At 32.5% G+C, this 21,716-nt stretch overlaps 1 protein-coding gene and 2 long non-coding RNA genes across 9 annotated transcripts; 2 read left to right on the top strand and 1 right to left on the bottom strand.

The window, feature by feature from the left end:
- Positions 1–1,800: 1,800 nt before the first annotated feature.
- Positions 1,801–3,857, bottom strand: LOC106340707 (thaumatin-like protein). Its single transcript, XM_013779554.1, has 4 exons — positions 3,739–3,857; positions 3,421–3,648; positions 2,349–2,575; positions 1,801–2,224 (listed from the first exon to the last, which is right to left on the bottom strand). Exons 1-4 carry the CDS (start codon positions 3,797–3,799, stop codon positions 1,970–1,972), a joined length of 771 nt encoding a protein of 256 aa, XP_013635008.1. The 5' UTR covers positions 3,800–3,857; the 3' UTR covers positions 1,801–1,969.
- A 2,586-nt stretch (positions 3,858–6,443) lies between these two features.
- LOC106337717 lies at positions 6,444–8,371 on the top strand. Of its 7 annotated transcripts, none has more exons than XR_001269126.1 (6): positions 6,444–6,557; positions 6,702–6,855; positions 7,029–7,121; positions 7,338–7,765; positions 7,865–7,935; positions 8,043–8,371. It is a non-coding gene; the product is annotated as an uncharacterized LOC106337717 (long non-coding RNA). The 7 variants fall into 7 exon arrangements; XR_001269124.1 differs by having other exon boundaries at positions 6,696–6,855; XR_001269125.1 differs by having other exon boundaries at positions 6,444–6,604.
- Positions 8,372–12,222: 3,851 nt separating this feature from the next.
- On the top strand, positions 12,223–13,253 carry LOC106337719. Its single transcript, XR_001269129.1, has 3 exons — positions 12,223–12,736; positions 12,832–12,891; positions 13,018–13,253. It is a non-coding gene; the product is annotated as an uncharacterized LOC106337719 (long non-coding RNA).
- The last annotated feature ends 8,463 nt before the right edge of the window (positions 13,254–21,716 follow it).

Genomic DNA, 21,716 nt, shown 5'->3' with positions numbered 1-21,716 from the left:
GAGACGACACATGAAGGTAGCCAGGTCCTCAACAGAAGTGGGTCGAGAGGTAGCTCGACAGGTGCGTCAGATCGTGATGCAGTACTTGTTATTCTGCTGCAGCAGGGGCTGTGTCATGATTATATATGAAGAAACAGACGGTAGGTCTGTAAAGCTTGACATCTAACCATCTGTTTGAGCTTAGTATGCAATCAAGCAGGGGGAGAATGGTGATATTCTGGTACAGAGGATGCATATCTCATGGGGGAGAAAAGCATGGTGTGGTGCACATCTCGTAGGGGAGAAAGGCACATTTGGTATGAAAGTTTCCAGGTGAGGAACGTGGTTGCTGAACCAGAAGAGTGTTGTGCTTGATCGGCACACAAAGCTAAAAGGGGGAGATTGAAGATGTAAGATGTCTGCCCTGAAGATGGCTGGGAGCTGTTTATTAGGAGTAACACTTTCCTCAGTTTTTTTTTGCCAAAGAAAGGGGGGGGGGTTAGTTCCATTTATCCGGTGTGTTCTACTCACGAGGAATTTTAATCGCTTACATAGAAGCAACATCATGTGGAATGACTACCTCTGTAGAGGGTGCTTTGTTGACGGCCAATTCTGCTGAACCAGACGCCGATGATTTAGAAACTGACGGTGAAGAGGAGTTGGCAAAGCCAGTGGGATTACAGCCAAAGGAAAGTTTGGACTTTTTGTTTTTCGCCATGGACGGCGGGGAGGGGACGGACTCCGGGAAAGGAGACGGTGAAGAGAGAACTAGTGGCTTTGCAGCTTCGCTCACGGGGAGAAAATTTTAGGCGCATGAGGCACATGTTCAATTTTTTTTTGATTTGGTAATTTTAAAGTCCCTAAATGAGCTAACAAATGCTGATTGAATTGGATATTTTGAGAACGTCCTGACCGTCCACGGCTAATGAATTTCTCACGTCCACTCCTTCGGTTCGTGGGCCCGGTCGGACGGTGCGTTAATTTTTTAAAGATCAAAGCTCTTGTTTACTCACTTGCAGTCACTACATGACTTTTCTTCGTGCTTGGGCCTGAGTAGCATGATACCAAATTACTTCTCGATATGTCAACATTCCTTCCACTACTGCAGTCCAAATACTCTTAACTTTGGAGTTTTTAATGGATGGTTGACCGAAAATGTAAGTGCACTTTGATGATATAGGTAGCCAAATCAATTCTATTAAACCTTTTATCATATACCAATGTTACAATTTGCCTCTCCTCACAGAGCGCAACGTCCTCCTTACGCATCACGATAGGTCTCAAGACGTTTCTCTGGGCCAGGACCAATATGGCTAACTAGCTATGATACTACTTGTAACCCCCGACTGTCCACGGCTAATGGGCCTCCCACGTCCGCTCATTCTCATGTCCATGGATCTCATTCCGCGCGACGGACAGTGCGTTAATTTTCTAAGGCTCAAAACTCTTGTGTACTAACTCTGCAATCACCACATGTTCTTTCTTCGTGCTTTGATCTCACTTGCACGATATCACGAATCATTTCCGATAAGTCATCCTTCCCATTAGCTAGTCCAAACATGCTTAACTCTAAAATTTTAAATGAATGGTTGACCAAACAGATAAGTGCACTTTGATAACGTAGGAAACCAAATCAATTCTATTAAACATTTCATCATATCCCAAAAATCATCGAGATGTTACAACTTTTTTACATTGAACATCCTAAAAATACTATCTCAACTCCTTTTCTATATTGGAGATTTAGTATTGGTTATTTACTTTGTTTTGGGATTATAGCAAGTAAAGCCGCATTTTTTTGTTAACTTAGTAAAGCCGATTTTTATTTCCCAAATAATATGATCAACAGTCCATCTCACATATCGCAATCGGCCGTTATTACGCACCCGATAAAGGAAACGTAACAAAACCTAAGCGGATTATACAAATCATACGTTCATGAGTATATAATTAATGATACTTTATACATAGAATGTTCCTTTGGAACCTTTTACGTTGAACTGTGACCCCAATTTGACGGACAAAACGTGATGATGTATTCTTTGGCGGAGCAAGTGACCAAAGGAGGAGGTGTGTCGTAGGCGTAACTGTAATAACTGGGGCAAGCTTCTTTAAACAACACAGAGTAGGTAGTCTTTTTGCACTTTTCCGGCGTTCCATACGCATTCCGACAACAAAACCTGTCGTTATCAAACGCTAAGCAAGCACTCTTGCATGCTACGACGCGTCCTTCTTTGTTCACAACCTACAAAAATGCGAAATTAATAAGGAACCAATGTTGTAAAGATTATATTCGAATTAGCAAAAAGAAAAGTCTCATTTAGATTTGAGTATTAATTATATCCCAGGTATGAATAAAAGAATTATACCTGTAATTCTTCGGGACATGTGGTTTTAAGATCTCTATGGCAACCAAAGATGGTGCATTTGGATGATATGGGCTTGGAGGTCACAGTGACAGGGAGGTTATAACCGTCCACAAGACTTACATCATAGAAATTGAGTTTCGATTTGTCTGCTTGTACCGCAATTTGGATAAGTGTTGCCGGAGGTTTTCCGATCAGCCCGTTACACTCCAAACTTCCATCACAATCACCTAAAATTCGTTTTAATACAACAACAATTACACGTCTATAAACAATATCTTATCAACCATCGTCATGTCATAATATGTGGGTAAAATAAATGAAAGAATCTCCGAAAAAAAGAACTTTACGAAAAGAAATTGGTGTGCTCAAGCATAGTTATGAATTTTATGACTATTAGAGCATCTTTAACCCTGGCTCTAAGCCTTGGGTTTTAAAAAAAAAAATATTAAAAAATTGGTAGGTTTCACACCATTTTAAAAGCTGGCTTCTTCCTCCTCCTACATAAGAGGGTGGCTTGTTCACGGGTCCCACCACTTGGTTCTCTATTTATTTTATTAAAAAAAAAAAAAAATCCTAAGAACCTAATTTAAAGAGGCAGAGCGTTAATGATGCTCTTACACTCTTATCTTTAGAGGGTGTGTAGAGGATATGTATATAAGGGTGTTTCTGTAATTATATCATTCCTAGAATACCTATTGTAATCAGTATAAATACTGTATTGTACATTCTAATAAAGTCTAAGCCGTAATTCTACATAGAGTTGCTATCCCTACTAAAAATAAAAATAAAAATAAACCCCCTAATGAGATATATCGGATAAACAGTTTATCACAAACTCTAAGGTATTAATGTAAACATTTGTGTGATCAAATGCTAGTTCGGTAGAATACTTAACATAAAGGTCTGAATGGTGCTCAGGGATTCAAGTACCCAAAACACGTCTAAAATACACTATCATCATTTCTTACGCTCCATACGTTGTAACCATTTCAAATAGAAATTTTGCTTTTAAATAAATATTTTAATTTTTCCATATGGTCCATGACACAAATATAATTAAAATTACAATTACCCGTTTCACAAGCTTGATTCCAATTTGAAGTGAAATCACAGCCTGTTCTAGCCCAAAGACGACCATTCCAACCCCAAGGAACATCAATGCGTCTGGTATTTCCGCATGGCAGGTAAAATCCACCGGAGGCTAACACCGGGTGGCCAGAGTTGGGGGCAACAGCCGGCCAAATGGGAAATGGGCATTTATTTTGCACATAGAATGTTACTTCATGACATATTACTTTACCTATGAACATATGATCATATACAGTCATTACTCAAGATAAGATTAAAAATACAAATAATGTGTTTTTTTTTCAAAAAAGGAAAAAATTACCATGTACTATACAACTCCATATAATGAAAAGATGAAATAGGGAGCTAGATTGGATTCTCATTGGCACTTTCGTTGGAACTTGGCTGTATCATTAAATGATATATATTATTTTGAGTATTTATAAGTTACAAGATACTATGTGATATAGTTTTTTTTTTGACCAAACTATGTGATATAGTTTTCAAAAAAAGCGTATATGTTGTTGTCGATCTTAAATTATGCTTAAAGATTAGATTATGGGTAGAGCTAAGGTTTAATCTTTTAAGACACGGGAGTTGATGTCGCTTCGGATGGTACTAAATTACTTTTGACTATGTTCCTTTTACGAAAATCAATGGAACGATGAAATTGCAAGTGTTTTTGGGGGTAATTGGATTGTTTTTTTTTTTGAGAACTAAGTAATTGGATACTTAGACCATGATTATCATTGATGTTTAATGGGTTTCTAAACAAAAGAACTGATTTAATTAAATCAAAACTAATTAAAAGGAAAGTTACCGATCCTTAACTTGGGACTTTGGAGACCGATTACTAATAGGGTTTTTATTTCACGTGTCAACTTTCGATCTTCTTCTTCTTCTCAATCTCCTCGTCTCGATCGATCAAAATCGGAGATGGCATCGACTGCGGCGGTTCCGTTCTGGAGGGCGGTGGGGATGACGTGTATAACGTACTCAAACATCTGCGCGAATCTCGTGAGGAACTGCCTGAAAGAACCCTTCAAAACTGAATCCATGAGCAGCGAGAAGGTTCACTTCTCCCTCTCCAAATGGGCCGATGGAAAGCCCCAGAAACCAGGTATCTTCTTCTTCACTCCCTTTCCTCAGGATCCTTGACCAATGCTCTTTCTTGTTTGATCGAGATCTAGCTTCTTGTTTGTGTGTTTCTGTGTGATTCTCTCTGTTTCAAGATGGTAAAGATTCCTACTTTAATTAGAACCCATCAAAAACTATGATTCTGTTTCTGTTGATGAAGGGATTGTCACTCTTAAATGTCTTTTGAGCTCACATTTGATGATATTTGTTCTGTCTCATTTTACCAAAAAAAATATTTGTTCTGTCTCTGTAGATTGATTACATGTCTGATCCATCCATTGTTTGGTTTTAATATTTGAGATGAATGTTTGTGTGTCTGAAGCCTAAAAAGCTTATTTCTTTGTTCATTGTCTTTTGGACAAATGTGGTTATGTTTAGTATACAAGTCAAGTTACACGGGCAAACACAATTACGAGTCATGTGTTATATAAAGCTTCATCCTTTTTTTTACTTGACTGCGTTATTCGAGTCATGTCTTATCTAAAGTTTCAGACTTTCTTCTTGTAACTATCACCATGTTTTACAATCAACATTTTCATTTGAATGATTTAATGATCTGTGTTACAGGGTGAGCCAGGTTTCCACTGGTTTGGATTCATTATGTGCATTAGTGCAACTGCAGCAAGAGCTTTTAATTATGCTCTTTCTCTATTTGAATTCTGACTTACAAGCCAATATCTCAGAATAATCTTTGATTGTCGTTTTACTTTTTCTGCAGCCTCAATGGATGGCACCAGAAGTTCTTCGAAATGAGTCTGCTGATGAGAAGTATATTCTCGTGCTCTGTTTGGTTTCATTCCCTTGATTAATTGTTATGTTGCATTCAATGCTAACTAGCTCTTCTTAAATCATTGATGCAGGTCTGATATTTACAGCTTTGGAGTTGTACTATGGGAGCTTGCCACCGAGAAGATCCCATGGGAAAATCTCAACGCTATGCAGGTATCATTTCTTATAGATAGAATCATAAAAGGACAAAAAGAAAGCGTCTCCAGTTGCCGACTGATCCTAAAAATCTCAAACTTGGGCAAATTTTATTTATAAAGTACATAATATGTTCTATCAGCTGAGCTCAAAATTGGATCAAATGTGTGTGTATTTTCAATGTGTAAAATGCGTGTGTGTATGAAAAAGTGTGTGTATAACAAAACAATGTTTAATTTTCTTTTCTTAAGAACCTTTGTTTAAAAAACTACCAATGGAGCATAGAAACTTGGTGTTTCTTAACTAAAATTCTTAGCTAACATTTATTATTAAAAAGTCATTAAAAAACCCAAATAGAGTTATAGGGTTAATCATGCTCTTACAAAAAAAAAAAAAAATAGTAGTATTATATATGAATTGACAACCATACATAAACACCCACAAAAAAATGCTTATCATTGTATTGTTTTTTATTAGTACTATATCTTATCAATTTTTAGTAATTTCATTCATTAACATTCATTTAGAAACAAATGGGACAAATATAAATAGTGATCTGGTAATAACATCAATGATAAACCAAGACATTATCAAACTCTAATACTTGCTAACTACTTTATCAAATATCAGTAATAAACCGATACTGATGTTTCAACCACCATTTTTAATCAGAATGTTAATTATATTTGAACTTTAGGGCTACAAATTTATTCTTTAGATACACAGACCAAATTAAAATTTTTTTACTGTTTTTCAATATAACCAATAAATATACTTGAATATGTAAAAATTTGGTTTTACTATATGTATACTGTTACTGCGTGAGCCATTGTGTAGATTAGGCAATCAGTTTGTAGAAAGAAAATACACAATACGTACGTAGATACGTTCTTAGAAAAGGCCGCAGGCCCACAGCCCAATCTTATCTATATATATATATTATTATAAAGAAGTGTTTTACTCATTACGCAGCGCCTCTTCGTTACTCGACGGCGCCTGTTCTGCTTCCATGGTCTTTGAAAGTGCCCGATTAATGGCTTATGTGTGGTTAACATCTGCGAGGCCGTAGACTCACCGCCGGTGCGATGTATTCAATCTCAGATTCTGGGAAGCCAGAAACGTTAAAGGTGGTGGCGAGTTGATGGGTGTGATATGCCCCTCCTTAACGCTAAGGTTATTCTATTTTTCAAAACTCATGATCATCTTATTTTAAAATAGATTCAGGCGTAATCTGAACATGGGGCCGAAATCACGATCGACGCCGATATCAGCATCGTCGCTGGCGTCGTCTGCTTCGCCGAGCGGGAAACGAGCAAGAGATCCAGAAGACGAGGTATATCTCGATAACGTCTGCTCCCAGAAACGTTATCTCAGCAAGGTTTGTCTTTCTCTCATTCTGGATCGCTTGGCTCTGTAATTCAATCGATTGCGCTGATTCTTCTGTATTCAATTGGTTGCCATCTTTAGCTAATTGTATTGATTCTGATTTCGATTGCAATGGCGTCTATTGAGATTTGGATAATCATGTTCTTCGTATATAATGGCTTGCAGTTTAAACGGGCTTACAGTCGGAGACTCAGGCTCCGTCAACATGTTAGACTCTCCTTCTCACTCTGAGACCTTTCTTTATCCCAACAACCACAGGTCTGTTTATCCATCTTCTTCTTCACATTATCCTTTTAAGTTTTATGAATATATATATATATATATATATATATTGTATAGTTGAGTGATCATTTAAGTGTGTGTTTTGTAAAATGCCAAAAAAGCACGTCTCAACAAGCCCTGATTTTATTTTATGATTGTTTATACATTATTATCTCTTATGAGGAGCTTCATTCACGTGTGTTGATAACACAGGGATGACTTGCCATTACAATACTCTCCCATGTCAGAAGACATCGACGAAGCTAGATTCTGCGAGGACCAATTAACAAGCACTTTGCTTTTTCGGTCAAAATATTTATTTCACTCTTAAGGAGATAGTTTCAATTCTGTTTGTTGATTTCAGAAACAGAACATCTTATTTGTATGACATGGATAGAGATGATGAGCAGTGCCTTGCGAGAATTCATGAGCGTTCCTATGCTGAGAATAGTGCTTCTTATGAGATCATTGAGGACATGTTTGAGAAGGCTTCGTATGTAAAACAACTTGATCACTTTACCTTAATCGAAATTCAAGAACTGATGGCCGGAGTTAGATCCTTGGAAGCAATGGAAACAATATATGAGCTTTGAAGAACCAAGAGGCAGATCAAGGGAATGCCACTAATCAGGCATCTTCAGGTATGATTTCTAATGCCTTTCCATCTTTTTAATTATATTTGATTTGTCTTTTTCACATGTTTGTTTTAAGATTTCAAAAGTCAAAACATGCATTGCTAGGCGCTATATAGATCGTTATGTACTTGGGCTGACCTTCAAATACTCACTATCTCTCAGCATCTTGGGCGAAGGTGACCTCTGTCACTACCAGACTTTTTTGCCATTGTTAGTTTCATTTTACATTTCATTCTGTTTTCTACGTAGTATGAAATAATGATATTTGTTTTGGTTTTAACAGGAGGGCAGTGATGATGATGGAGATGCATGTGAACATCTCAGGGCATACTAAGGTTGACGTTGGTGGTAATGATCGTGAAGAATCACCAACTATAGGAACAGCATCACCATCATCTTCCAAGGTTGTCAAGAAGGCCAAAATCGCATAGGTGAAAATCATGAAGTATCTGGACGCAGTATTTTCTATTTGAATAATGCTAAGGCATCAATTTTTTTTCTTCTGCCGGTTGCTAAGTTTTTCAGACAGTCTTCAAAAGTTCTGCTTAAGTTTGAACTAATATAAAGATATTTAGCACATGTACTTTGCTCTCCAAGTTTCAGTTTATATTCTCTGCATATCTTTATATATCTAATAATTAGCTCCAAACTAACACGATATATTGACCATATCTGGAAAGCAGTATTTGATATTTGAATAGTGCTTATGCATCAATGAGGTTTTTTGGTTAGATTAATAATAGATCATCCAAATACTAAATATATTCCAAGCAGAGGACCTCTCAAGAATTAACATATATATCATAATCAATTTACGATTTGATCATGGGGTCTTTCTCTCTATATAGACAGATTTCAGCAATGCATGACATCCCTGCGGCACTACAAGCCAAATTAGCCATAGATGTGCTTCTATGAAACTGAATGGGAGTATCTAAATGTCCATAAGTTAGTACTTTCAACAATTAGTCCAGTTTGGTAATGGTGGAAACAGAGTGGCAACAGTAATCTAATCAACTTTACATATACCTGTTGTCCAAACCCATTCCCGACATTCTCAACATCAATTTCATGTGCTAAGTGTTTAAAATATATAAAATTAGCTTACAACTTATACTATATTCAAGTATTACAAATAAAGACATGTGCTAAGTGTTTCCATATTCTGATTTTAGCCAGTCATCTTTGTCACATATTATTGCACTTTTAATAAGCATAATATAGCCCATTCTAATTGCATAAAAACGTAAAATATGACATAAATAATAGGGGTGGGCGTTCGGGTATCCATTCGGATTTGGTTCGGGTTTATTCGGATTTCGGGTTTTCGGGGTCAAAGATTTCAGCCATATTCGAGTATTTCTAAATTTTGGTTCGGGTTCGGTTCGGATCTTTGCGGGTTCGGTTCGGGTTTGGATAATCCATTTAAATTATTTTTAAAATTTAAAATCTATTGTATACTTTAAATTTACATAAAAATACCTAAACTTAACAAATAAGTTTGGTTTGGTTTAAATATTTGGACAGAGAATCAATAGATATTTCAAGTATTTGTGGTGGTTTGAGTAAATTTTAACTATTTTATACATTTATTTTTGACTATTTGTATATATTTTAAGTATTTCAGACAACATAAAAAGTATCTTATATATTTTAGATGTCTTTTAATATACATTAAATCTAAAAATAAATAATATATTTAGTTATATAAATTTATTTCAGATACATTCAAGTACCTGAAATACTTCAGTTCGGGTCGGGTTTGGTTTTGGTTCTCTTGATACCAAAATTTTGAACCCGTTCGGACATTTAATCAATTTTGGTTCGAATTTGGTACTATTTTTCGGATCGGATTCGGTTCGGTTCTTCGGAACTGGGTATTTTACCCAGCCCTAATAAATACCGGAAAAAACAACGACAATTGTTAAAAACAGATAATACTTAAATTTTCATACACATCATTCTCACTAATATTAAATACCCTCCTTTTTTTTTCTCTGAAATTGCATTAGAAATTCATAGTTATCCACCAAAACAAAACGTTCACACCAAAACCAAAAAACAGAGCTAGGCTCTGAGAACAAAACGAGAGAACCAGTAAAACTATTAAAAAAAATATCATACACATTTGATCGATACCGCTTGGTTTAACTTCTAATTCTCAAGTTTAAAATGTATTGAAGATTTATGAGTGTTATAACAATATACAATCTTGCAACAATATTGAGAATGTCCTCATATTATTTTAGCATGTTTGTTTGGGATGTGGTATTGACAAAACTAATCATTCCACGATTTGCACTCACAACCAGCTGAACATAAAAGCAAAGTTACAAAAATTATACTATTTTTTATACAATCAAAACACTAAATTCCGCGCTACGCGCGGACTCGCCCTAGTTTTACTATGATTTCATACAAATGTTATCCGTTGTTCACTAGATTCGATTAAACGAAAAATTGTTTTTGCCACAATATGTGACATAGTGGTTTGTGTTAGTGTTATTGTTGTATAAACAACATCTGACTTCAAAATCTGTAAAATGTATATTAATAGCACAAAAACAAATTGATTTTTTTTTAGCAACCAAATAAAATGACTAATCCTAGAAAATTATGATCTTAGGATAAACAAGCTTAAGGAACATGTAAATTAACCGGGGCAGTTGCCCACCATAAAGTTTTTAATCAGTGTAGTTTTGTAATAATTTTTTTTCTTGCCCTTGCCCTTGTTAAAAATTCAAATTTACAAAGGTGTTAATCAGTCTTTATAGTTTTGCCCCGGATATCTCTAGATCCGCCAACTCATTGCTATGGCATAAATATATTACTCCCTCTGTTTCGTTTTAATTGTCTTTATGAGTTTATTCACACATATTAAGAAAACATATGATTTTGTATATTTCCAAAATAAAAATACAATTACCTATACACCTAACTATAATTCAACCAATAGAAAAATAAAGTGGAGAATCTTATTAATAAATTTTGCATTAGAATTTTAAAACGACATTTATTTTGAAACAAATTTTGTTTCCTACAACGACAATTAAATCGAAATGGAGGGAGTGCTAACTAATTATGTTAAAATTTGATCTCTAGTTTACAACGCAACTTGTCATAAGCGCTGGCATTAATGAACAACATTTTACATTTGTAATGTTATTTAATGGAACTGGTTGAGAAATAATTTAGATTATTTTTATTTTCGTAGGTTTAATTATCTTGTTAATTACTTATGCATTTCATTTTGGCTTTGACTCTTGAGGATTTTGTATATAATTTATTATGTATCTCTAATCTTGTTTATTTTTACTCTTTTCTAGATGATATATAAATTAGCATACTTCCTTCCTATCTTTGAGGTTCATTATGTATTTGTTGCATGTTTTAGGATTCCCATGTTTTAATGGTGCTTTGTATATTTATAGTTAAGTGTTTTAAACACCCGTTCGCCCAACCATATATTGTTCCCATCTTCAGGAAATGCCAATACAATTTCTTATGATTTTGATTTGATCAAGATAATTGTTTCCTTTAAGAAACCACAATGTAACATAACTCTATGCTCACTAAATCAAGGCGACGGATCCAACTGTACCAAGTATTTGTAAGATCATCTCTAACCCCACTCTATTTTTTTTTTTAAACTCACAATAATATTTATTTTAATTACAATTTTCTTTTTAACTCCACAATGGTATAAAATGAGTTTATTCCACAAATAAAGAAATATTATTTTATTTTTTCATTATTTATTTGCCACTACAAAATAGAGTAGAGTTAGAGTAAAACTCATTTCGAGTATAGAATTACGTTTGAAAATAGAGTTTTATAATAAAAATTCTCTAAGGTTTGTTGTTTATTTTTGTTTGCCTTGCCTACATAGTACTTCTCTATATATTAATGGAGGATCTTTTAAAAATATGTGACCTCAATTTTGTACTAATTAAATTTTAGACTTGCTAAGGTGACAATCCCTTATCTATACTATTACAGCAGAATCTCTAATAGTATTATGCCATTATCTTTTAAAGTTATTTACGATGTAATGCCACCGAGAATATTTTGAAATTAAAAAAGTAAATTTAACTAAGGGTTCATTAATGTCTCCTTAGCCCAGTGGTTTGACTAATAGTTCATTAATGTTTCTACACGAGTAGGTCTGGAGTTCAAACCCCAGAAAACACAAATTTTGCAGATTATGGAGAAAAAAAGTTACAAGAGGTCTTCAGTATGGTGCATGGCGTATCATCGTTGTAATAGCATAATTAATCAGACATTAAAAAAAAACTCTAAAAATCAACGTGACTTCTTATATTAACTATACAAATATTTATTAAGTAATAATCCATCTCTCTCTCTCTGATCGATTGCTTGCAAGCTACCTTCTTTCATTTCACTTTTGGCGTCAAATCTCTTTGCGTTCAAATTGTTGGTGAGTTTTTGTTGATTCCTTTTCGAATTCATTTTCTTTTATCAAGCATAGCAAATAATTGAAGAGACTGTTAAATATATTGTGAAAACTTAACCTAGATTTATTGGGGTATAATCATTTGTATTGATTCTTATTGGGAGTTGAAATTTGTTATCTTTTAGATACGTTATCAGTTCTGCTATAGCTGGTGCATATTTTTGGTTTCTGCGTGTTTATTATCTTTTTTCAGTAGCAATCAGGGCTGATGAAAATAATGAGATGAAGGAGGAGAAGAACGAGCAAGAGGCAAGTTGAGTTGTTTTTGTCTATAAGCGATCATTTCATATATTAAAGATTTTGATAAGGCTCAAGTTAGACTTTGTTTTTTACTTTTTTTGCTTGATTAGTATGATTGTGTTGTTTAAACTGTTGGGCTATCCTTAGCTCGCACCGTTTGATCCAACCACTTAGTAGAAGAAGAAGACGAATGTAGTCATTCAGCATCCTATATATCGAGGACTCAACAGAGTCACAAGTGGAAAAATCTGATTCATTACCTGGTATGTTGATCTGAGTCTATGTGCTGTAAAACTTTTAATTTGTTTCTTTTTAGTGGAATGCACGTTACTTTGTGTCTAATTTATTTTCCCTGCAGCCAGCTAATGATGGCCCCAAGAGTTCATTTTCTGGACTGAGGAAAAAGAAGAAGAAGCATGTGAGTGTTTTGACGATTTATGTCTTTTAAGTTACTGGTGTCTTAAGTTTCAAAAAAAAAAAAGAAGTTACCGGTGTCTTGATGACTCTCTGTCTCATAATGTTTTTGTTTTGTTTTGATGGTTAGGTTGAAATTTCAAGCTCATGAATGAAGAAAGTCTCGATGCTGCAGAAGACTTGGATGGCATTTTTTAGATTATTTTCTTTTCTTATTGTTAATTGTTTCTAGCAGAAAAAATGTTTTCCCTATTTGAAGCTTACCCAAAATACATTGCTGAGCATGTAATGACGAGAAAGAGCAGAGGGAATATATCTGAAGCATCAGCAACGTTACCCTTGGTTAAAGTGATATGGATTATATATGACGAGGTGATTTTTTTTTAGAAAATATTCATGGAGCATAAACACATTTAGAAAATATTAGTTAAAGACCATATTTCCAATTTTACCTACGTTAAAGATTCATATATACTCCCTCCGGATACGAATGTAAGATGTTCTATATTTTTATCTTGTATACAAATGTATGTTGTTTTGAGATATAATTAATGGATTTATTTTTAAAATTTAAACATAAATTAAAAAGTAAAATTATGATTGGTGAAATTTTATTGATATAATCACAAAGTAACAACTAAAATATTGTATTTATTGTTTCTTAATATGTGTGTAAAACCTTAAACATCTTATATTTAAATCCAGAAGGAGTATCTAACTTCATAGTTTCCAAGATTTGGTTACGATTTTTCTGTTATTCCTAAAATATAGAAACTATTAATTAGAGGTAACATTTCCAAAGTTAGTTAAGGGAATTTGTTAGTGTTTATTCAGAATTTATTATATTAAAGATTTACTTACAAATTTGTTTCTATTATTTTGCGATTTTTGTTGTTTCTAAAATACACTTAGATCTGTTATGATTGTATAAAGATCCTAAACCTACTCTATACATAACTTTTGCAATAAATACAAACATTTTCACCAGCTATGCCAATCACAAAAAACCATATTTCATTTATCTCTTATTTATCAAAATCTATAATGACTATTAAGTAAAACATTTCCATCTTGAAAATAGTTTAATGTTCAATCTTAAAAAAAAAAGAATAAAAAATTACTCTATTACCACAAAATTTATTTAACAATAATGATCACTAAAACAAACAAAATCAGCTATTACTTGTTTATACACACTAATCACAACATTATATAATTATCATATAAATTTAAACTAAAGAAAAGGATACAATAAAATAACAACCAAATATTTATATGTTATAGAATAAACTGTTATAAAATATATAATCACGCGCTTTCAAAGCGCGGATCAAAATCTAGTCTCTTCTTATTACTGATGTGGCATCATTAGAAAGAGTTTAGGCAAATCTTAGTCTAAAATTATTAACCTCTAGAGAAATGCATACGGACCAAATTATTATTACATCACGATGCAACATTTTATAAGCCCTTGCACAAAAAATGATAAACAATCAATATAAAGCTTTGGCAAAAACATAAACAATTGACGTATATTTAGTTTGTCTGAACATTAGAAAAGAGTGTTTATACACTATTGATCAATATCATGTCCACAGTATATTACATTGTCTTTTTATACACAACCATAGGTTCAAGAATTCTTTAAACACTTGATATATTATACTCAATACACAATCATGGATACCATAGTGTATTTTATTGTATACAAAATCATATATCCAAAGTATACTTTTCTTTTGAACTACGTCCAAAGTATACTATATAATCATTGTATACACAATCGTGGATCGATCGGTTCAATATGAGACCTTACTGATAATTTATGGTTTGAGGTGGATTATGAATCGTCCGGTTCTGATACGATTGAAGTCTATATAGTTTAATACTTAACTAGATGATAATCTGCGCGCATGCGCGGAGTGAGTTTTTATAATAATGTTTGTTTATTAAATGATTTTAACATTTTGCAACACTACAATCTTTATCGATTATAAAATGACGAATACAAATGTTGGTCTCTTAAATATATCATCGTTGTTGAAGAGTTAACGTATTACATCTCATTTTAATTACTTTTAAGATTTCATATGAACAAAATAAAATTAAGTTTTGCGGCTGACACAAATCACAAAAAGCAAATAGGCAACATCGATTGTATAATGACGAAAGGGGATTAGGTTTTCTGTTCTCGATTTGTTTACTATTGACTCTCCATAAGTGAGTTCATTTTCTATCTCTATAAAATTGTGCTTTCATTCTCTTCTTTGTTTTATTGATATGAGTTAAATTTTTTTTTTTAACTTCTTATATGAATTCAGTGAATTAAATAAGTGTCACTTTAAAAAAAATGGACATCTGTAAAATTTAGGTTCACTCCAGATACATGTCTAAGAATCAAAATTTTGAAAAAAATCACCGGCAAACTATATTAACAGATTAGTGTTCAAATCTAATATATCAAGCTGTTATAGAATATATAAGTGCAAACTCGAAATATAAATGTTTGTCTAGTATATATTCACCAGCTCGGTTTAAAAATCATCTAATTCTGGAACAACAAAACAAATTACTTATTTCACCAGTTCCAGTAATATTTGAATCCAAACAGGTAATATCCGAACCCGAATGGATATCCGAAGATACCCAAACATAAGTATACTTAACCCTATATTTCTAGTTACTTCTCTCATTTTATTCAAAATATTTATATTAATGATGTTTATTGCTCAAAATTAGATAATATACATATAATTATGGATAAAACTATTTGTTACTCACTTAAAATATATATCAAGCTCTTGTTTCTTGCATTAACAAAAGTTGTATCTAAAATTTCAAAACAACAACTAAACTAGTGTCTTTCTATTTTTAAAGTTTTATCTCCAAACCTTAATTTTTAAAAAATTAGAAAACCAGATAAGTTAATTAACATATATTTTAAATACAAAAAACTTAAACAATGGACCATTTATTTATATTTTCTTAAAAATTTAAATATCTGAACCCGATCCAAAATATCCGAACCCGAACATAAAATATCCGAACCCGACTCGAAGTGTAGAAATACCCGAACAGATTTTATACCTTTATACAGAAATACCCAATACGAACCCGAACGTGTATCCGAACTCCCACCCCTACAATATATGATCATCATTTGTATTTTGCTTGAACAAAAAAAAGTTAAACCATTGATCACAAAATTTTCAATGTGGGACTTTTACCATTTTTAATAATTTATAGTCATTTTTAAAAATTCAAAATATAACATATTAGAAAAAATCTAAATTATTTTATTATATGCTTAATGTGATTGTTTAATTTCTTTTAATAGTATAAAATTAAACTAAAAAGAGAGATGTTAGAAAAATTGTTATCAAATATGTATTATTCATAATCATTAATTGTCATATATATGTTAATCATATTAGGTAATTCCGTATCTTTTATTTAAGGAAAGAAAAAATATTCTTTTGTATACTACTAATTAATTTTATAGTTAGTTTAATAAAAAGCATAGTATATGTTTATATAGACCAACTTGTTTTTCTAACAATTCTAAGAATCATTCTCGTGATGACATGTGGCTACGAAAATATGTTGTAATGTTCCAGGATTAATATATAGGGGATTCTAATAGTGGTTGATTGTATAGGAAATAAAAGATGTGATTTGTTAACAATTAGTTGCAACAAAAAATATTAATCCTTGCTATTTATATACGTGCAACCATTACATTTAAGAATATCTTTCTTAAGTGGAACTTTCCTTAATTATACATATGCACATATATTCCAATCTAAAAGTGTGTAATTCAAACAATTTGTTACTATATTTTCACATTAAATATATACTTTTTGCTAAATGATACTTTTTTTAACGCTAGATAGTTATGCTATTACAACTATGAGAAATATTACAGAGAATTCTACAGACGACAATTTTACCTGTCGTATGAAGATTCACGCATGACTGCATCACCTGAGTCATTCTATCGGATCCACGCTTGACGGTACTTCTTACGCCATGTTATAGATCTCTTGTAAGCCTTTTCTCCTTTAATTCGCATAATTCCGTCTTTTCGAGGAATTCAAACTCAGACCTCCTGGTGTAGAAACATTAATGGACCCTTAGTCAAACCACTAGACCAAGGGGGCTTCCACTAAATGATACTTTTTATACGTGAAAAAATTCACTTTTATAAGAATCATTCATAATTGGATTTTTTTTTAAACTTTAATGATGCACATATATTACATATTATGTTAACATAAATGAGCTTTCGTCGGTTATATATATTATTGCATAAAATATTGTTGAATGATTGTTATACGGTAAGTATTGATTTGTATAATAAATAGTGAATCGTAAGAAATAAATGATCCTCAGTTTAAAAAAATAAAAATAAATAATTGATCCTTATTGAAATTCTATGTCCATTATAAGAAGGCGTGTGACAAATCACCATTTAACAAGAAGTCTATATCCCCTATATATTAATGGAAAAACATTTACAAAATTATAAACTTAAGTTTGTATTTATATAAAAAAAACTTTGTTTAGGTGTCACTTAATTAGGATGTCAATTTGGCTTACGTGCCAGCCTAAAAATCAACTGAAAACTTAGTAAGTTCAAAATCCAATCGCTAGAAAAACTTATATTAATTCAAACGTAAATGTATATTATATGATAAACTTAATACTCGGCTATCTCATTAAATTAATATTCGGCGATCTCATTAAATGAAACTTTCTTTAATGCATGCTTTGGCTATAAATCGGAAAGATATACTCTTAGTCCTATTACTTTCTTTAATATTGTGATCCAACATAACATTTTTTTTTTTAAATGTAAGATATACTCTTAGTCCTATTACTTGGACAACAATTTAAATCAAAGTTTGCTATATATTATAGTCTAAGTAATGCATGCTTTGGCTATAAATCGGAAAGTAATGATTTTTTTAAGTGTTTATTTTTTTTATTAATAGCAAAGAGACGCTTTGATAAAAAAAATAGCCAAGAGACGCAGCTATTCAAAATTATTTTCTTAATAAAAAAAAAGAATATTGTTCGGTTCTGAGGCATTCCTCGCCTACATAAATTTATATAAAGAATAATACAGAAATTAAGTTGTTTTGTTATTACCAAACAAACTTATATATCAAATATTTTTCCTTGCAACACAATTCTTTAGAACTTAAATTATGAAATTTATATTGAAGATTAAAAAAATCTTTGGCACCTGCCTAATTGTTTTTCGTAGTCTAAGAAAAAATTAATAATGACTTTTCATAGTAGTTAATGATATATATCACGTTAACCCAACTTTCATCATATACAAAGTATCAGTTGTAAACAAATAATATCATCTTTCTATATTTGGGCCTTAAATATAATAATAGTCAGGCTGCAAAATTTTATGTTGTCTTAATGCGGTCCATAACCAAATTATACTTCAAATTATAAGCTTAATCCAATTTGTAATTGTCCTTTTAATATTTTAATTTTTCATCTTATGTTGTCAAAAAGAAAGTAAAAATCTGATATTCTGAAAATTAGTGTAACTTCAAAATCAAAAATATATAAATTTTATTTACTCATAAGTTAGTAAAAGAAAATATCCAAATGTATCGGCCCAACATATAGATGATTATATAAACAATCAAAAATTGTATACATATAAAAACAATTCGGTCATATATAAATCTTAAATATGTCAATACAATATGTTTAATTAGAAAACAACTACTTATTTAGGATTACCTACAATTGAGGTCGCGTAAATGTTCTCTTTAATTTCAACTGAGCCGAAAGAGGATTAATCTTAAACTGCCGGTATTATTATCGTTAGAAGACAAAAAAAAATCCTAAAATTTGAACCAAATTTTCTTGATACACAATTTTAGAATCAAGTTTTTTTGGTAAGTTTAAATTGATTGTTTTTATACCAGGCTGTTTAAATAAATAAGAAACTTTTCCACTAAGGTAATGCTTCCATCGAATTTTTAAGCATGATACAAAATTATGAAGAAGTCCTATATGGTAAGTTTAATTTAAAATAATAATATAGTTTATTACTAAATCTATAATTTTGACCATTTAAAACAGCTTGCCAAATATGTTTGTGGTAGTTATTGAAAATTTACATAAATATTGGTTCAATGTATGACGCTACAATACACTTTCTAGATAATTAAAGCTAATTATTTTATGATTGCCTGCTATATATATATGACTGAGTTTTTTCTTAGGAATACCATCAATTTTTTTTCACAATTCTTAATTTATGATTATATGAGTATCAATGATATCACATTTTAATTGTTTTATTTGTACTTCTATATTTTTCTATGTGTACCAAATATTTATAATTAGTTAATTATTTTATATTAAAAAAACATAAATACCAAATATATATTTTTTGACCACAAGAACACATTATAAAAACATAAATTTTTTAATAAATATTTCACTCTGCGCAAGATAGGTCTTATCCTAGTCTTTTATTACAAAGGAATAAAGAGACATCACAAATGTTGACAAAAAAAAAAAAAAAAGACATCACAAATAAAGCGTGGAAACTCAGCAAACTAATAGAGGTCCAGACTGGTATCGGTAATTGTGTTTTAAAATCAGGTTAATGTTATATAAAGTCTAAAACTACTTTTGTTTTTATTCCCCAAACTCTATTTCCTCTCTCTTTATTTATTCGTCATTTTATTTATCTAAATATTTAATTCATTACTACATTTCATGTTTTACGTGTTTTCATATTTGAAAAGGTTAAATCTAATATTTTAAATATTTTAAATACCAATACAATTTAAATTTAACTTTATTTTCATGTAAGAAATTACAATTTATGTCAATCATTTTTAACTAAATCCTAAAGCTTTCATTAATGATAATTTTGTCATTTGCACACTCCTTTAATATTGCATATACTATGTCCGGCATTTACTATGTATAACCGAACTATTAACATTCATATACACTAAAGAATTACCAGTTTATGTACTCTATTTACACAGATTTGTCACGTATTCATCGGTCCTTTTTGTGACTGACACAACAAAGTCATGAATCCGGACCATAAAATTTAGTAACAAACAACCCGTTCTCCGGACCCCAGATTTCACAGCGCTGCAGCGCACCAACCCTAATCCCTCACCGTGGGAGGAACTGCCTCCACATCCACCGGTAGGTTATTGATGCGTTTGGCGTTACTCGAACCCAAGACCTCACATTTTAACAACTCTTCACAAGACAAGTTGTCACCAATTGACCTGAATGTAACACCCGTCTCATCCTCTTTCGGAAATGGTGTGCTACTAACCAAAAAATTCCAAATTAAACCGATTTATAAAACTGAATAAAATGTCAAACCTTTTAATCAAATAATTTCCAAATAAAACAAGTTTATAATTTAAAACCAAATGCATTAAATCGAAAAGTTAATTAAAGCCGAAATCAAATACAACGATCCCAAGACACCAATATGTCCACATATCCAACTACTCGTCATGCTCACCTGCAAGGGGAAAAAAGAGGGGTGAGCAACAAGAGAGTTACTCCGTGAGGTATGGGTACTAAACTGCAAACCACTGACTCAGTACATAGCACTACGACAATGTAGGCCTAGCTTTAGCATGAAACAAACACTTTGTCTAATACACCACATAAAACATCCAGTGCGCGGATAGTACATGCTACTCTATGCACCCCGCATTTCCTCATAAGGATATATGTATATCTCCAGGCATACAGTAGTCCATCTCTGTACTCCCAGAATCTGCGCATCGGCGACTGATACAAACGTCTTTGTACCCCCGCAATCACACTGCTCGTCGGCGTCTTACACAAACGTCTTTGTGCACCCGCAATCACACTGCTCGTCGGCGGCTTACACAAACGTCTTTGTGCACCCGCAATCACACTGCTCGTCGGCGGCTTACACAAACGTCTTTGTGCACCCGCAATCACACTGCTCGTCGGCGGCTTACACAAACGTCTTTGTGCACCCGCAATCACACTGCTCGTCGGCGGCTTACACAAACGTCTTTGTGCACCCGCAATCACACTGCTCGTCGGCGGCTTACACAAACGTCTTTGTGCACCCGCAATCACCACAAATGGACATATTTATATATATACATATATATATATATATATAGCAGTTTTAACATCACTAAATTCATTCAACCGTTGAATCTTCTATTATCCTATTTCCGGTTTAACAATCAGTAATAATAATAAACAACCAAGACTCAAATAGACTCAATTCACAGAGACAGATCATGTTTCGAAACTAAACTTTCCATAATAGCAGTACTAAACTAGCTCGGGATTTAACGGGAAAACCCTCACCTTAGCCAATGTCGGAGAACCCGAAATGAATCGGACAATAACCAAAGATAACTTGATTACCAAGAAACCTTTTTGGAAACTTTCCTAAAATAACAACTTTCCTAAAATAGAAACTTCCCTAATATTACTTATTTCCTAAATTAGAAACTTCCCTAAAATAGCAACTTCCCTAAAATAGATTCCTAAAACTAGAAATATGGAAGCGACAAACTTACTAGAAAAACCAGCCAGAAGCTCGTCCAGAAATCCCGCCAGAAGGTCGCCCAGCAATCTCGCCGGAATCTCGTCCAGAAATCTCGCCGAAAGCTCACCCATAAATCCCACCGGAAAAATTCATTAGTGACTGATCGTCGGATAATTCAACAACTATTCGTCACGGCGCAAAGAAATACTTTGACTTGATGAGAATAAAAAGAAAGGGTAGAGTTCTTTATATAGGAAAATAGAAGGGAAGAA

The sequence above is a fragment of the Brassica oleracea genome, chromosome C4 (genome assembly GCF_000695525.1).
Source record: "Brassica oleracea var. oleracea cultivar TO1000 chromosome C4, BOL, whole genome shotgun sequence".
Taxonomy (NCBI): Eukaryota; Viridiplantae; Streptophyta; class Magnoliopsida; order Brassicales; family Brassicaceae; genus Brassica; species Brassica oleracea.
Note: the sequence above shows the minus strand (reverse complement) of the source record. Positions and strands in the feature narration are given on the sequence as shown.

What these genes read in the sequence shown, in the direction of transcription:
- LOC106340707 (XM_013779554.1), bottom strand. Translation starts at nt 3,799, where the DNA reads ATGAGAATCCAATCTAGCTCCCTATTTCATCTTTTCATTATATGGAGT. An exon ending in ATGGAGTTGTATAGTACATG is followed by an intron (nt 3,649 to 3,738) that starts GTAATTTTTTCC and finishes ATATGTTCATAG; the next exon opens with GTAAAGTAATATGTCATGAA. An exon ending in CATGTCCCGAAGAATTACAG is followed by an intron (nt 2,225 to 2,348) that starts GTATAATTCTTT and finishes GCATTTTTGTAG; the next exon opens with GTTGTGAACAAAGAAGGACG.